The 17246-nt window shown below is 35.7% G+C and overlaps 2 protein-coding genes and 2 pseudogenes across 2 annotated transcripts; 2 read left to right on the plus strand and 2 right to left on the minus strand.

The window, feature by feature from the left end:
• Positions 1–516: 516 nt before the first annotated feature.
• On the minus strand, positions 517–2571 carry LOC104773652. Its single transcript, XM_010498298.1, has 4 exons — positions 1965–2571; positions 1271–1879; positions 616–998; positions 517–529 (listed from the first exon to the last, which is right to left on the minus strand). The coding sequence occupies exons 1-4, from the start codon at positions 2340–2342 to the stop codon at positions 517–519; spliced, it is 1383 nt and encodes a 460-aa protein (XP_010496600.1). The 5' UTR covers positions 2343–2571.
• Positions 2572–7215: 4644 nt separating this feature from the next.
• On the plus strand, positions 7216–7956 carry LOC104773647. The gene has a single exon (XM_010498294.2). It carries the CDS (start codon positions 7256–7258, stop codon positions 7742–7744), a length of 489 nt encoding a protein of 162 aa, XP_010496596.1. The 5' UTR covers positions 7216–7255; the 3' UTR covers positions 7745–7956.
• A 3223-nt stretch (positions 7957–11179) lies between these two features.
• Positions 11180–12253, plus strand: LOC104773653 (annotated as a pseudogene).
• A 352-nt stretch (positions 12254–12605) lies between these two features.
• Positions 12606–14765, minus strand: LOC104773649 (annotated as a pseudogene).
• Between the last annotated feature and the right edge of the window lie 2481 nt (positions 14766–17246).

Genomic DNA, 17246 nt, shown 5'->3' on the forward strand with positions numbered 1-17246 from the left:
GCCCACATACTAACAAACAAAGGATCGAGAAAAGCAATACGATCTGTTTTATATGGGGATGGCGTTTGCGTCCCCCTAATACGGAACATATGCATACATGTAACCATGTGCTGCAACACGAGTGACATCTATCAGGCATTAGTATACCATAGTTAACTGCGTCAAATGTTATGCTACGAAGCTTACCGCATCCCATAACCAGCCGAATGTTGTAGTTGGCCACAATTGTTTAGGGGTCAGGAGGCGAAAATAAAATTCGGCATTTCCAGTGCAAGGTACTTTAGCCCTGAATACCAAAATTAACAAATCAGTTATAGATCGTAGTCCTCAAATCCGAATATAGACACTAATTATATACAACTCTAAATGAAGACTTACAAATCATCAGTTAGGAAGGACATCAGCTTTGCAATTTTCTCAGGACTTGCCTCACTAAAAGGATCGTACACTGCGGGAGATAGGACTACAATGTGGCTTTCACGTCGGGTCATTAATGCAGCTCGCATTGATTCGTCATTAGGGTTTAACCCTATGTTGGTGCCCACTGGATCTACTAATAGAAGATCAAGCTCTCTTGATGGAGGAAACACCTTTTGTAACAAATATGCAAAATACCTGGCTTTCTCCTTATCTTTCACTGTATGAGACGATGCAGGACTGCTGGTCCCCTTGGTTAAATCCACAACAGATTCGCACTTTCGATCCGACGAGCCAGGGTTACCACCACTTACCGGATGGATAACATTAATAGGAACGGGTTGAGCACCTGCTCCATCAACTTTGTCATTATACTTTGCTCTTTTATCGCCTTCCTCTGTCTCCCAACTCTGTACTCTTTTGACACGCTGTACACTGTCTACCATCTGCTTTGGAATTCGCTCTACACTGTCCTCTGGTTCGATTTTAATACTCCCAGACCACATGACCTTATCCTTAATGGCTAACGGATTCCTAACACAACTAGCAACTTTATAACCATCCTTGTCCGAATGCTTTATCTGATATAGCCATGACTTGAAACAAAAGACATGTATTTGACGTTATATACAAGACATTTGAAATATAATATGACGCTGTTAAACTAGAGACAAAGTATACAAATTGCTAAATTGTGTGTACGAAAAAAATCATATATCAAAATAATTACAAAATTATACAACTTCACAAAACTGAAATTGATATTGTTTCCTCGAATAGATAAATACAAAGACTTCATACTGAACAATAGATATATAATAACAATTTTATCAATACGGTACGCAGATCATACCTCCTCTATTTTTTGTTCGTCATTTCTTAATGTAAGAGGTCCTTGCGTATGCGCTCCTCCATCCGTTGTGTTGATAACAACTTTCTTCAATAGTTGAACGTCACTCTCAAAGTTACCCATCCTACTCTCCATACCTTGAAGTTTGAACACAACTTCCGCTATTGCTCTAGAAAACGATATCTGAATATTATCCATTTTCGCCCCTAGTGTTTCAACCATAGTAAATAACCTTCCACTACCATCTTCACCCTGCACACCTGAATAATTATCTCCAGACGCCTTCTCTGCTGAACATTTGTCCCCAACACTTTCTTTCTGCTCCTTCGCATTATTGGGGACATTACGGATGCTGGTTGGGGCTGTTTCAAGGAAATCATCGTCACTTACCCCTGCAACATGTTGCCTCCTCTCCCTCTTCTTCGTATGTTCCCCCTTCCTTTTTTTTACACAATCCCATTCTCTTTCATCCACTTCGCCATTGATCACGTCTAACAGCAGATTATCCAGTTTCTTCTTCAAACCTTCTCCTACACCATACACACAATACTGTCCTGGCCAATCTGGATATATGAACTCCAAAGGTTTAGGTACTAAATGCTTCACCTGAAGCTGCATTTCAGATACCATAACTTTTAATAATCTATCACAAAGAAAAAATGCAGACAAATAATGTATACGTAAATTGAAGGCATACCTCCCCATTATTAAGGAGTTTGCTCCCGGATATGAAGGCTTCGATATCCTTCCTTGGCCTCCCTCCTCTCCACCTTAACAGAGGCAAATCTACACCTTCTCTTACATTCCCGTAGCTAGCCCCCAGCACCTTCACGCTCTCAAATGCCCATATCAGCAATACATGGACACATCCATGGAGGGTATAAGCATTGTTAGGTAACCCAAGGACTTTGATGGAATCAACTAAACTCTTGAATCCAACCCTACCCCATTGAAAACTCTCAAATGCTTCTTCATTCAACGCCCTTTTAGCGTATTCCAGAGGAATCCGACTGTTCCTTGATAAACCAAGCACTCCAACATGAACAAGATACAACCGAGCTATCTGCGTCTTCATTTCATCAGACCACCCACGGCAGCTTCTCAAACCCTCAACTAGCTCCTCCCAGTTGGGTCCATTAAAAGCTTTCACCTTTAAAGCCGCCCATAAAGGTGTATGATCGACTTCAAACTCTGTTTCATCAATCTTCTCACAATTCAAACCACTAATTTCTTCATATTCATATAGAGAGAACCTCAGCGGCTTTCCTCCAACCAAAAACCATACCTCCGAAGGAATGTTTATTGCCAATTGATTGGATAATAGATAATGGATGGTCTTCCCACAAAACAGGTAGTCAGATTCGGCTAGATCCAATAGAACTCCCAGCTGCGAATTCTTTCTTATTTTGTCATACACCTCATCACCAACAAAGCCTTTCAAACCACCAAGATTGGACAAACTACAATCGTGGTGCATGCTTCTCATCGGCAGTGGAAAATTACCAACCCCATACAACCTACTTGGATACCTCTTGCTTGACCCCATATCTACGACAGAAGCTTTAGTTTAGTTATTAATTCAATATCACAAAACATTTGTTGCTTAGATTAGCAACGAAGCAACATGAAGTCACACAAATATCTTCCGAAAAACAGAGCTCAACAACATACAGAAAACTAACATACAATATACAAGGCCTACTATGTAATACTCGGGTATAAGAAAACAGTAAGCAATAGAGACTAAACCACGATATAGAAATTTACCTCTGAGCAAATCGCTTTATTTCCCTCCTCCTCTACTTCAAACCACCTCGCCGTCAACTCGCCGTCAGTGGTCCTCCAGCCAAACGTCCTCCACACAGATTCTTTTCACGCCGCAAGCTATCTAAAAATAGCTGATCTCAACCCAACAATCGTAAGACAAACAACACAAAGATTCAAGGGATCGACTTAGGTTTATGATCTTTTTATTTTCCCCTTTTAAGATCTTCGTTTTAAAAGAGAATGGCATAAATCGTAATAAAACACACAACTCAGATATAGAAGTAATTTGCAAACTTTTATGTGTTATTCTAGTAAGGCAGAAATCTCAACGTGTTAGTCTAGTAATAAACCTACTTTTATGCAATATTCTAGGTAATTTCCCATTTATGTATTATATGTTACATAAGTAAAAAAAAAACATACAAAATTATGGGCTATTCGTAAAAATACTAGTATATCTTTTGTTCAAAAAAAAATTACTCCTTTTGTTTCATATTATAGGATGTTTTAGAAAAGTTATATTGTTTCATAATATATGATGTTTTCAATTTTCTATGCAACTTTTAAATTAGTTTAATATTTTATATTATGCAGTCTTGTTTATTATTGGTTGAATTTTTTAAAGAAGCAATTTCTTAATCTGCGTGTTTTTACTCAAAACATCCTATATCACTTATTTTCTTTCTTCAAACCAAAAAAAAACTAAAACTAAACTTTACACTTTCAAACTAAATCATATACCTTAAAAACAACCCGTAAACTCTAAATACTAAAATCAAACCCAAAACTTCTAATTATAGATCCTTAATAGTCACTTTTTTTAAGGTAGAGCAAAATACATAGTTCTAAGATAATTTGTTAAAAATACCCTTTTTGGTATATCTCTTTTCAAAAATACCCCCTTTTTTGGCTATTTTTATTTTTGCCCTCCTTTAATTTTTAATGACCATTTTATCCTTAGAAGAAATATATTTTAATCAATAAAAAGAAAAACAAAATTTTCCTGCCAAAAAAATTTCCGACATATTTTCCCGCCAAATAATTTTCGAAAAAAATTTCCCGCCAAAAAAATATTTTGTCAAAAAGACTTTGATAAAAATTTTTGACAAAAAAAAATTTTCCCGCCAAAAAACATTTACAAAGTTTTTAAAAGGTTTTATAAAGTTTCTACCTTATAAAAGCCTTGTAAACACCTTGTAAAGGCTTTTACAAGATTTTGTAAAGAGTTTTAAAAGGTTTTTTAAACACCTTGTAAAAGCGTTTACAAGGTTTTTAAAAGGTTTTTAAAAGGTTTTCAAATAGTTTTTAAAAAGATTTTTAAAAAGTTTTTAAACACCTTGTAAATGCTTTTACAATGTTTTTAAAAACCTTATAAAAACGTTTACAAGGTTTTTATAAGGTTTTTAAAAGGGTTTTAAAAGGTTTTTAAAAGGGTTTTAAAAGGTTTTTAAACACCTTGTAAACGCTTTTAAAAGCTTTTTAGAAGCATTTACAAGGTTTTTAAAAGCGTATACAAGGTTTTTAAAAACCTTTTGAAAACCTTGTATACGCTTTTAAAAGTGTTTACAATGTTTTTATAAGTTATAAATTTCAATATTTTTGCGGGAAATTTTTTTTATTTTTGGCAGGAAAATATTTTTGATTTTGATGACTGTACATTCTTGCTATCACTCAAAAAGGGTAATTTGGTCATTTTGTATATAAAATGGGGTAGTTTTAAAAATGGTCAACATGAAAAAGTATTTTTAAAAAGGGATATGGAAAAGGGGCATTTTTGAGAATGCCCCGTTCTAATAGATTTTTTCAGAAGAGGAATAGGATGCATCAACCCTGAGAAGGAGGAAGTATACATGGCGCGAGCAACATTAAATGTTACATTAAGGGAGAAATAATGTGAGGGATGTCACTACAAGAAAATAATTTTATTAAGACGAAATATTTAGTCACAATACAAAGTATTTAGTCACAATATAAACATTGTTACGAATTTGTGACGATTTTTGAATGGTTGCAATACTATGGTCACAAATTTTTATTTGTTACAAAAACGTCACAAGAGTTGCAACGAATATATTAGTAACCATTTTGTCATCAATAACTACGACACCAAAAAGTAACAAAACTGTCTTAATTACAGACTAACAAAACGTCTTTAAATCGTCACAATTCGTGTTTAAAATAACGTTTTAATTATGTATCTTATTGTTACGAAACTATAGTCTCAAATGGTCACAAATGATAATTAGAAATTTGTCGCAAAATTTTAACAAATACTCAAAAAACATGATATTTTGTGACTATCGTAATGTCCAATTTTATCATTAGAAGTTATTTTCAAATGGTGTTATTAATAAAAATTCATTGCATATGATAAAAATTATAACTAAAAAATCAATCTCAAAACAATATTATTTTTTAAATTTATTATCATACAAATTTTTTATAATCATAAACATTAAATATACATTATAAGCTATCTTTATTCTTACAAAAAAAAAAATCACAAATTCGTCCAGATGAACATATTCGATGATAACTTCCATGTTATAACTCCTATGGAAACGATTTCAGGCATTCTGGAAAGTTAAGACTCAGATCTTTCCAACAGTTGGTAGATCAGCTTCTGGTTCAATTTGTAGCAGTGGGAAACGATTTCACAAGATGACTGATGTTAATTCGCGGATCTGCGCAGAATAGGTTTGAGAAAACATGTATAACTTTTAATCTACAAAAGGGGTTACAAAATATTTTGGGGAAAACTTACATCTTTGGGTTGGGAAATTGATCACCAAAATTCGTCCATAAAAGAGTCTGTTTACCCCTTATTTTCCACCATCTCCTAGAACATGTAATATCTGTCCTTAATCTCAATTGTGGCTCCTTGTTCTATTTCTCTCAAATGGTTCACTCTCTCTCTCTCTAGGTTATGGAGGCACGAAATTATAAAGAATAAAACCCTAATCATCTCTTAAATAAGTCTGGTTAAATTAGGGTTAGAGACTTGGCTTAATGGGCTTTGTATAAATGACATAACAATTTATACTATTTTATGACTAATGTTTACTCATTTTTATGTCACAAACTGTGACTTGCAGTCATAAGAGTGACGATTAATATTATCGTAGCATATTCGTCACTAATTGTGACAAACTTTTGTTACTGAGTTTTTTCGTCATAATATAGTGACGAAAATACTATGAATTTGTTACAAATAAACTTAGTCATAATATCGTATTTAAAGTGTCACAAATTTGTGATGGAAATTTTTTGTCTCAAAAATACGTCTCAATAAACTTATTTTCTTGTAGTGTGTGGTGTGTTAGCGGAATGGATACGCAGTTGAGATCACTATTCATTTTAGAACGAATACAAATAAAGTATAAGGAGATATAAATGAGAAAATATTATATATACAAAGAATTGAAATTTAATTTAATGACTAAATAGAAACACCGAAATTTATTTAGATAAGAAATAAAACATATAAAAGTTTAGGGATCATTTTAATTTTCTCTTAAATAAAATGAAATATTGATATTATTGATAGTCTCATTTTTCTCCCCAAAATCATATAGCAAGTAAGAAAAATATTTTCCTCATTTTTGAAACATTTTTTCCTCGTTTTTTGATATTTTCTATCAAAAAAAAAAAAACAATTCCTCATGATTAAACCATCTCTCCGTTGGATCGATACAAACATGTCACCATGATTAAAGCTTTAACCAACAACAACAAAACAAAACAAAAAAACGTTATGGCAATTTTTTATATAAATACGTTATGGGTTTCATGTACTTTTTGTACTGTAAAGTCTGTAATGACATCGGAATTAAAACACAAATTCTGTGGACGTACAAATCAAAACAACGAAAAAGATATATAGTTTAATATATTGAGTGTGTATATGAAATACACAAGTATTTGGGACTTTCTGCGCGCGCCTACCAGACTTGGAATTTTCTAGTCATTTCAACTGACCTGTTACACTCAATCTCATCCGTCACTTAATCTGTTCCACTCATCCCAACCGTCAAAACTCCTTTTTCCCGACCCACACGACCTGTCAACAAAATAAATCTTTCAGAAGGCCCATCTCCAAAGTTTCCCGGAAGATCCCTAGAAACCTCCAATGAACCATCCACGACCAAAGCATTCTCTTCTCTCTATTAAAATTATATAAACATTTAATGTTACTACTTACCTACCCAAATAGATGAAGAGATGGCGAGCTTGAGCACGAGCTTGCTCGGAATAAGACGAGGGTCAAGTAACAAGAACAAGGCAGACGATAAGACCAAACACGCAGTGTTTTGCAAGAAGCACCCAAAGCATAGACAATCACCTGGTGTTTGTTCCCTTTGTCTTAACGAGAGGCTCTCTCTTTTTATCAAAGCAGCTTCTTCACGTCGGCCAAGATCTCGTCAAGTCTTGTGTTCTTCCTCAACTAGTTCCTCTCTTTCTTCTTACTGCTCTTCATCTGTATCTTCTTGTCCTTCTCCTCTTCTTGATCGCCGACGGTACTTGCTTATGGCTGCTGGAGGCAGCGGGAGAAGAGAAAAAGGGATTTCGTGGATGACGAAAAGCCGATCGGTGACTTATAAAGTGGATGATGAGAAGAGAAAGAAGAAGAAGAAGAAGACTACGAACAAAAGTAGTTTCTTTTTTGGTTTGATAATGGGCACAAGAAGGGACAATAAGAGAGTGTTGTAGATTTGTTAGATTAGATTGTTCTTGATTGTGTATTTTATGATGCGTTCTTGATTCTTTCATTTTAGTTCGATTGCTACATATAGATCATGACTAGATCAGTTTAATGTTTTTGGTACGTGAAAGTTAGAGAGATTCTTGATTAACAACGATATGAGAAAGAGAAGAAAAAATATACTCTGTGCCTGATAGATTAATTAATGTTCTATAATTTATTTTTGTCCCTCAAAAATTGATGTTGTAGAGTAAAAAACTAAAATAATTATATTACTTTATGCTTTTCGACATATGTCATTTGTCTATTAGTTTATGGTTTCTCTATCTACCAAAAAGTAATTATAAATTAATTTGTAACTAAAATTTAAATTTTTCTTAATATGTGTGATAGTGTTGAAACATGATTTATTAGGGACCGAAGGAGTATATAATTAATGAGGTTGCAAAGTCATTTTTATACGTACTGCAATTGATTCCTTGAGCTTGCAGTTTAGGGGTAACGTAAAATGTATGCTAGTCCAGGTTTAGTATGCATTGAATTTATAATTGTTTACGCTAAAACAAAAGATTTAAGACACAATTTTTCGATGTTGTTTTTAGTTTGACCCAAAAACAAAAAAAAATATTCTTGTTTCACACTTACTTGAAAGAAAATTTAGACTTTTCTTTGATAAATTATAGTATAAAATTATTGTTTGCCCAAAAGATAAAAGCATAGAACTAATCAAATATAAAATTATAAATATTTATCTTTGTATTCATACTATTGAGAAACTCTTCTCCAATTTGATTTAGTAAAGCGTCTTCTAATATATTTTTTTTTATCCCCCGTTATAAAACATATATAGAAACGCAAAACTCTACATTCATATTTTGTCGATAACTATGTCCTATCAGGCCAGCAGGGTTCGAGATACCAATGTTTTAATTCTTTTAGAGCTGCGTGCTCTAAATTGTCAAGATCTTTGTTTATAAACCATTTCATACCAATTTAATGTTTACGTAAAATTATTTGAAATTTTAAACAACAAATATTGAAGGGGTCGGGCACTGTTTTTTTTGTTTNTTTTTTTTTTTTTTGAATATGGAGGCATGACCAAAATCAAACCGTAACCGTATTTCGGACCGTAACCGGACCGTATTCGAACCGTAACCAGACCGTAACCGTATAAAATGGTTAAAAACCGTAACCGTTAACCGTAAATAAGTGGTTAAATTATATTAACCATAACTGTTAATTAATCGTAACCGTATCAAAACCGTTGGTTAACCGCATAGTTAAACCGTAATTTATTAACCGTAACCGTTTAAAAATGTAATAAAATATACTAATAATTATTTATTTAATATAAATTATATGATATATAGAAATATGAATACACTAAAAAAACATATTAATTATAAATAAATAATATCAGTTATACTATATCATCAAATAATATTAACCGTATCATATTATCAAATAACCGTAACCGTATATAACCATAACCGCTTCAACCGGAACCGTATTCAACCGTAACCGTTTAACCGTTTACTAAACGGTTATGGTTAAGGTTAAACAGAATTTCTAACCGTAACCGGTGGTTGATAAACCGTAAACGTGATAACCGTAACCGTGGTCATGCCTAAGTAGTTCCATTAGAACTACCCTATAGGCAACTTGTCGAAGGAAAAAAAACGTATATACCTTCTGAATCATTCAGATGCATTACGTAATGTAAAATTAGATAGCAAACTTGTCAACAAGTGAAACTACTTTCAGATGTTCACAATGTATAGTTATATATTTGTCAGTCAAGCTCCCATGTATTTATCTGGAAATTCTCTATTCCTTTTCTTTGGAATATCGAATACCTTACTTTGTACTTGTTGGGTTTTCCAAGCCCAAACCAACTCTCCTATTAGTATGATATTGTCCGCTTTGAATCCATGTGGTAAAACCCGCACGGATTTCTTATTGGACTCCTTCCCAAAAAGCCTCATACTAATTGGAGTTGGTCTTGGCTTATATATTAGAAACTTATTTTATAATCTTCAGATGTGGGATATTGTTTGTATCTCCCTTCAGCGAAACCAGGTACCTATGCTCCGGTACCCCTTTATTCCTGAAGTATTCTTGAGGCACCCTTAATCATGTCATCTTTTTTGAGAGATCCTCCCACATAGCCCACACCTACTCCCCTAGGTCCACTTTTCGATCTAGGCTCTGATACCAATTATTGGGCTTTCCAAACCCAAGCCAACTCTCCTATTAGTATGATATTGTCTTCTTTGGGCCCATGTGGCAAAGTCCGCACGGATTTCTTATTGGGCTCCTTCCTAAAAGGTCTTATACTAATTGGAGTTGGTCTTGTCTTATATATTAAAAACTTATTTTCTAATCTTCAGATGTGGAATATTGTTTGTATCCCAACAGTACTTTTTTTCCACAGTTTACAACCATCCAGACCTCTCTCTTTTGAGTACAATCTTGCTTTATAACTTTCTTTATTTAAGTTCAAAAACCTTATAGAATTAAGTATCTTTTTCAAGGAAACCTAATCAGTAAACACATTTATATAAGGATTTAAAAGTAGTCTTGTGAGATTTTTTTTTAATATTGAAAAACCCTAAAAGACACCACTAGTCTTCGTCTCACATCTGAAAATGGCCTCCAAATATTGATCCGACTAAAGCATGGCGACGGTGGCACCGTACAAATGAATGCCAATATAATGTGAAAAGACTCGCTGCCATAGCCGCCTCATGTCCATTAATCTCCTTCCAGTCACTCTACGCCTACGGAAGCATCGCCATCACTACAATTCCAGTACCAGCCGTAATGATGGCTCCGGTTAGAGATGTCAATTGGTCTCTAAAACCATGGGCTGTCCGGTCCAAATTAATTTGGACTGGTTTGGTTATTACCAAACTTAAAACGGTCAAATGGGCCTAACACCAATTTAGCCCATTTATATATGGTCTAAACTAGTTTGGACGTGGGCTGTCCAATAATCCTAAAAAATTGGGGTTTTTACTATTTGGGGGATTTTTTTTTTTTTATTTCGCCGCTTCTCTCTTTCTTCGTGTATTTATGAGTATTATAAGTGTATTATGAGTGTATTATGAGTGTATTATGAATTTATAAATCTTTAGCTTTATAATTATGAGTTTATAAACCTTTAGCTTTATAATTATGAGTTTATGAAATTATGAATTTTGCTTCAATCTGCAACCAATGGACAGACCAATTGGTCATGGTCCTATTTGGTTTGGACATATTTGGGTGTGGGTGTATTTGGGTCTTGACACATAAATGACCATAAATTGTATGTGTCCAAATAGACATGCCCATTTGGTTATGGACAGACCAATTTACAACCCTAGCTCCGGTCCATACATTGTAAACTACGTCCACGCTCAAATCTCAAACCACAGCCGTCAACCTTAGGTCATGCCATTTCCCATATCCCTCGTGTTTCAGGTGGTGGTACATACCGTCCGCGTCCTGGTCAAGCAACTTACGGAAACATGTGTCGTAGTGGCCGAGTGTTAACTCCGACTAAAATCTTACGACGGTTACATCGTCGTGTTAATGTCAAGATGAAAAGGCACGCCATTGTTTCCGCAGTCCCTCCTACCGCGGTTTCCTCTTTAATTATGGCTCGTGGTCACAAGATCGAGAGTGTTCCAGAGTTGCCACTTGTTACTTGTAGTAATTTTATTGAATCCGTTGAGGGAACTTCCCTAAGTGGTTATGTTTTTGAAGCGGATAGGTGCTTTCGCTGACGTGGAGAAGGCCAAATGAGGAATCGTCGTTACATATCTGGGAAAGGTCCATTGATACTTGATAGTTTATGATACTGAAGGATCGTTTTTGGTCAAAGGCATTTAGGAAGATTTCTGGAGTTGACATTTTGTAATGTGACGAGGTTGAATTTGTTGGGTTTAGCTACTAGTGGTCATCTTGGTAGGTCTGCGTTTGAGAAGGTTGAGTCTATTTATGGTTTCTTTGAGAATAAGAAAGGATATGTTTCGCCACGGACGAAAATGTTTAATGCTGATCTTGCTAGGATTATAAACTCTGATGAGGTTCAGAGAGTGTGGTGAAGCCAATGAAGAAGGAAGTGAAGAAATGAGTGATTATGAAGAACCCTTCGAAGAATTTGAATGTGATGGTGAAGCTTAATCCATATGCTAAGACCGCAAAGAGGATGTATTTGTTGGCTGAAGCTCAGGGAGTGAAAGCAAAGAAGGAGAAGCTTAAGAGAAGAAGAGGAAACTCATCTCTGAGGTATCTTTTGCTTAAAGCAACTCAACAAATTTTCTGGTTTTTGCATCTTCCTGTTCATATGATTAACGTTATTTTCTCTTGTTATCATATGTGGTGTTTACAGGAGGAAGCAATGAGGATCAGAGAACAGCGCAAGGAAGTCATGGTCCAAGACAATGATCTCTGACAGTGACTACACCGAGTTTGATAACTTCTCGAAGTGCTCGGTTCGAATTAGTGAAACTGTTGTATCTCTAAACTAGCTCTTAATCTAGAGAGAAGCAGTACCTTTTTTATCTTCTCTGTTACTAGTAGGTTTTGTTTTGTTTTGTTTGCAATGGCCTTTGTGTCTTTTCTTTACCAGAATAAGGAGACTGCTCTACTTTTTTCCAGCGAAACTATGAGATCAAACATTTCTCAATTGGCGAAGGGTTATTACAAAAATGCAAAGGAGAAAGTCGTATATGGATTTTGTGCATCACTTCTAGTGAACCCTATAACGCAATTTGGGTTAATGATCGCCCGCACCAACGAGATGAAGGTTTTATCACATGAGCGGCGACCAAACTTGTTAATTTACATTCTTTTGTCTCATTACAACATCTCGTAAACCCATGAGTCAACAAGTGTGGCTAGTATTGATTATAAATGTAACAAAGACTGTAGGTTCTTCTCAAATTCGTACAGATACAAAGATTGAAACAAGACATAAAAGCATGTGTATCCCTGCAAATGGAAGGGGTGTGCCGTAAACTTCACTTACATTACGATCTATTTGAGGACTTTGCTTTGAGCATACATCCAAGAGTGTAACAACGAACACTAATTTACTTTCTTTTTTTTTAGACTCCCTCCTACTGTTGATTGAAAAGAGCATTCATGTTTGTTGGTGGTAGATGCTTAGCTCCGCATGTGTTTCTTTGTAACGCTGGGTGAGGTACGTCGAACATTTGATCGGTGGATATCTATGCATGCATCAAAATCATTAACAATTTTTAACAACAGTTGTTACCACTCAAAAGGTCTTGGTATAGAACTAGCTGAAGTCTTACTTAGGGAGGGTACTTTCTGACTTGCATGTTGGGAGACACTCCACTAGACAGTCATGATTCGGTTCCAGGAAGAATGGAATCTGCGTTGAGAAAAAATTAGATGCAACATTGATGTTATACATGTTACTTTGCTAGACTCGGTTCTGAACTCTGAACATGTCAAACAAAAAACTAAACTGTTGAGAATATTATGACCAAGCATATGGCTAAAAAGCAAAAACCCTCTCTAATAACCCTGAAAGATCAGAAACAGATAAGTCTAGTAAGAGCCTTACTGAATATCGTTCCTGACCGTTCCCAAGAACCCGATGTAATGTGGACATGTAAGGTCACAATGTATGGGAGAAAAATGTCAGCTAGAAAAATTTACTTCAAAATCACAATCCCTTGTAAAGCTAGAAGTATTACTTGAAAAATCCATTGCTCCACCGTTCCAGCATATCGCCAAGATTCACAATAAATGCCCTGGAGACAGATGAAACAAATAAATCCACCATATTGACACTGAGTTTTGATCAGATGCTCAGAGTTGAACACATATGTAATAAACAAAAAATTCTTAAGCTAGTCAGTATATAGGATACAAAGTTGATAAGATGATGATGGATCCAATGAACCACTAGAAAGGTCTTTCGTTATACCCTCTAATTGGCGGTACATATTCCCACTTCTGAGGCGTCGCCTTCTTATCTTTGCATATCTGCCATCAAGTTTTAGCAAATTACATAACTAACTAACCAGACTATCTCAAAAAGGTATATAAATAACAAATCTGTGTTGCTTAATACCTGGAGTCCTGTTACACTATCTGTGGCTAACAGAGTCATCATCCCGAAGTCAGAATGTGCTCCACATGCATATATTCCATTTGAGGGATCAGAAACCCCTTAATATAACAGAAGAAGCCAACGGGTAAGTATAACATTTGACCATACATACAAAAAGCTTAAGGAACAGTAATGCTCTGCGATCTCTTCATAAGAAAAATACATTACCCTGATAGCGCAACAAACGCATAGTTGCAATAGGCTTTCCAAGCATTTCCGTCCTATCACATCCAAGTCCAGGGCTAACGCCAATAATCTTGCAATATCCTTAGAAATCCTCCTGACCATACCAAACTTTCAGTAACATGATTCGTTCCTATAGAGTTATCTTTCTTCAGATTTTGTCAACAATTAAAACAGATGAATGTTTCAACTAAACCAACGAATTCGACTAAAAGGGCAAACCAAAGATGAGGACTTACAATGCTTCTTGATGATATTTCTCCATTGTTTCTCGCCAACCGGGTAAAACATCTACCAAAAACATCAAAGTTTATTCAAAGAAAGTGCCATGAACAAAATCAACAGAGAGAAAAAGAAAGAAAACACCCTAACCAGCATCAGGCCAAGGGTTAGGGCCATAGAATGGTTTAATCCAGTGAGGGTCATCTTTAGGAACTTCAATTCCAATGTAATAACCTTCTTTTTTATCCCATGAACTCTTCGTCTATCCCATGGTTAATCACATAGAAAAATCCAGAATCCAAACATGCCTAAACCCAAAATTACCCATAATATCATGGAATCAATATTTTTTTTCTTGATTCTAATCAATGATCAAAACATGCAAAATCGAAAAAAACTGAGATTGGGGGACAAACCTGTTTGAGGGAAACAACTGAGTTATGAAGATCATCGTTGGATAGATCGATACAGTTAAGAGATGAAACATTCATGGTCGAGTCTTTCGTATGATTCTCCATCTCTCTCTCCCTCTCTCTCTCTCTCTCCCTCTCTCTCTCTCTCTCTCGCTTTCTCTGTCGTCTGTTTTTTTCCTCCACTCGAGAAAGAACTAATAAAGAAGGAATTGCAGCCGTCCCGACATATCAGCTACCTTGTTGTCATACATTCAACGTAGTCAACAGCCTAATAATTAGAATCTTTTTTTTTCGGGTACGACCTAATAATTAGAATCATTATATGCCAATTTTTATTTTGTTTTCTTTATAAAAGGGAAAGGAAAATGCTACTTTATGCATATTTTTTTTTTCCTTCCAATAATCTTATTATTGAACAGAGTTTACATCAAAGTTTACAAGCAGCTATAGAAAATATGGACAGGTACAATAAATTTCCTATGGTGAGGGGTGTGTGATTGCTGTTTTTACTAGAATATCAGCACAAGTATTGCTTTCTCGGTGACGGAAAGAGAACACCATAATAGAGCCAGACTTTGTTCTATCAAGGAAGTAACAGAAATAGATGAGAATAAGAAGAAGAAGATGAGAAATCAGAAGAAATGAAAGGAGGAAGGAGAAGAACAAGAGAGAAGAAAGTGTTTGAATGTTTTGATTGATCTTTTCGATCATGTTTACAGAGAGAACTAAGCAACTTAAATACAAAGAGACTGGAATTAAACCATAAGCCTTGGACGAGGCCCACAAAGGCCGAATAATCTGATCTGAGTCCTAACAATACTCCCGCCATGAAGAACCAACTTGTCCTCAAGGTGGAAGGAAGTGAAATCTTTGGAAAAGAGACTGAACTTTGGTTGTTCCTGCACAAATAATCTTTGTCCTGCCATTGAAGGTCACGTTGATCTCATGAAGAGTATCAACAAACGGCTTCCATCCAATGTCTTCAACTTGTGTTTCCCAAGTGGTTTGGCCAACTGATGATGAAGCCAGTTTTGAAAAAAACTCGCTCTGCAACTCGCAACACATAAGAACTCTATTCTGCACTTTTGAAACAGCAAGCCAAGTCTGTTTATCAACCCTCACAGACCATATGTGTAGTGGCTTATCAGGCTCCTCTTCTTGATCTTCAACCAATACATCAACAACAAGTTGAAGTGTAAGAGACTGATCACTCAAAATGATCTCTCTTGAAACTTGTGAACTCGCCGCAATTGCATCATCTTTGTTTATTTCGAACAATATACTTGCAATCTTCTGTTCTACCATCAACAAGGATGTCGGAGTCAACAAGGAAGCTTCTTCTCCATTCTTAAAGCCTTGTGCTCCTTCTCTTATTTGTCGATTAAACCACTGAAACTTGGAGCCTTCTTCAGATACTCTGCGCCTAGCTTCCACTCTTCTGCGCCTATCTTCTACTCTTGATACTCACCATTCACCATTTGTTTATGAAATGCATCATTAACATTTTTGCCATTTATCATCATACTTCCCTTCAAAACTATCTTGTCCTCAAGATAGTAAGCAACATTTTGAATGATTGTTTGCTTCATCTTCTTAATCTTCTTTTCTCTGACAGCACTAATGCTTAGCCACAACTCACTTCCAACGTCATAAGAAACTTTTCCCAGATCAAATGGTCTTTTGTCGCAAGTAAAGATGTAACATCCGCGAACCGGATTATGCGGTTTTGGTAGGAGTGTCGATCAACACCCTAGTGGCATCGATCAACACCACTATTTCTAGGTTCATCGGGTTTGTTTTAATTCACGATTTTGGTTTGGTTGGTTTGGTTTAGTTATCTAAACCGAGTATATAAGTGGAGAAGCGACAAATTAAGGGTTTTAGGGTGTCTGGTCGCCGTTTGCAGAGATAGAGAGAGAGGAGAGAGAGCCTATTGTGGTGTGAAGGAGATTAAAGGAGAAAGAGCAGAATCGTTAGGGTTTGAGAGGAAACAGTTTCGGCATAACAAATCGTTCTCAAAGGTAATTAAATTTGGTAGGTTTATTCCCAAGTCTTTCATCGTCATTCTCCTTTTTACAGAAGTAGTTTTGGATTTAAACTCGATGAGTTATTTGCAGTTTCGTGAGTCACGTTTTCTCAGCCGCGAGTTGGAACCATCGGGATTGTAATTGAGATCGTGGTCTCGTCTGGTTCCTGATCGTGCTGAAACTTTTGTGTGAAGCTCCGTGACGTCTAGGGATAGCTTTTCACCGGAGAGATTTGTTAGTTAACGGTTGGTTTTCATTTTAGGGTTTCGTCTTTGAGACTGTTCTTTTCTGATGTTTCTGTCCAGTTTTGCTATAAGTCGTTTTTGGTTGTGTTGCTTGTTGTAGGGCGTTTCTGGGCTGTTTCAAACGTTAGGAGGGTCTCAACTGGTTGTATTGGTTGTTATAATCAGTTGATAAGGTGAGTGCATGACCATGGCTTATCTAAGCCTGAGAATCCTTTGTTTGCTTGATTTGTTGTGTTTTGTGGTGTTGTTCTTGCTTGTGGTGGTTGTGTTATGGTTATTATAGGTTC

Source organism: Camelina sativa, unplaced genomic scaffold, assembly GCF_000633955.1.
Source record: "Camelina sativa cultivar DH55 unplaced genomic scaffold, Cs unpScaffold00604, whole genome shotgun sequence".
NCBI classification, from domain to species: domain Eukaryota; kingdom Viridiplantae; phylum Streptophyta; class Magnoliopsida; order Brassicales; family Brassicaceae; genus Camelina; species Camelina sativa.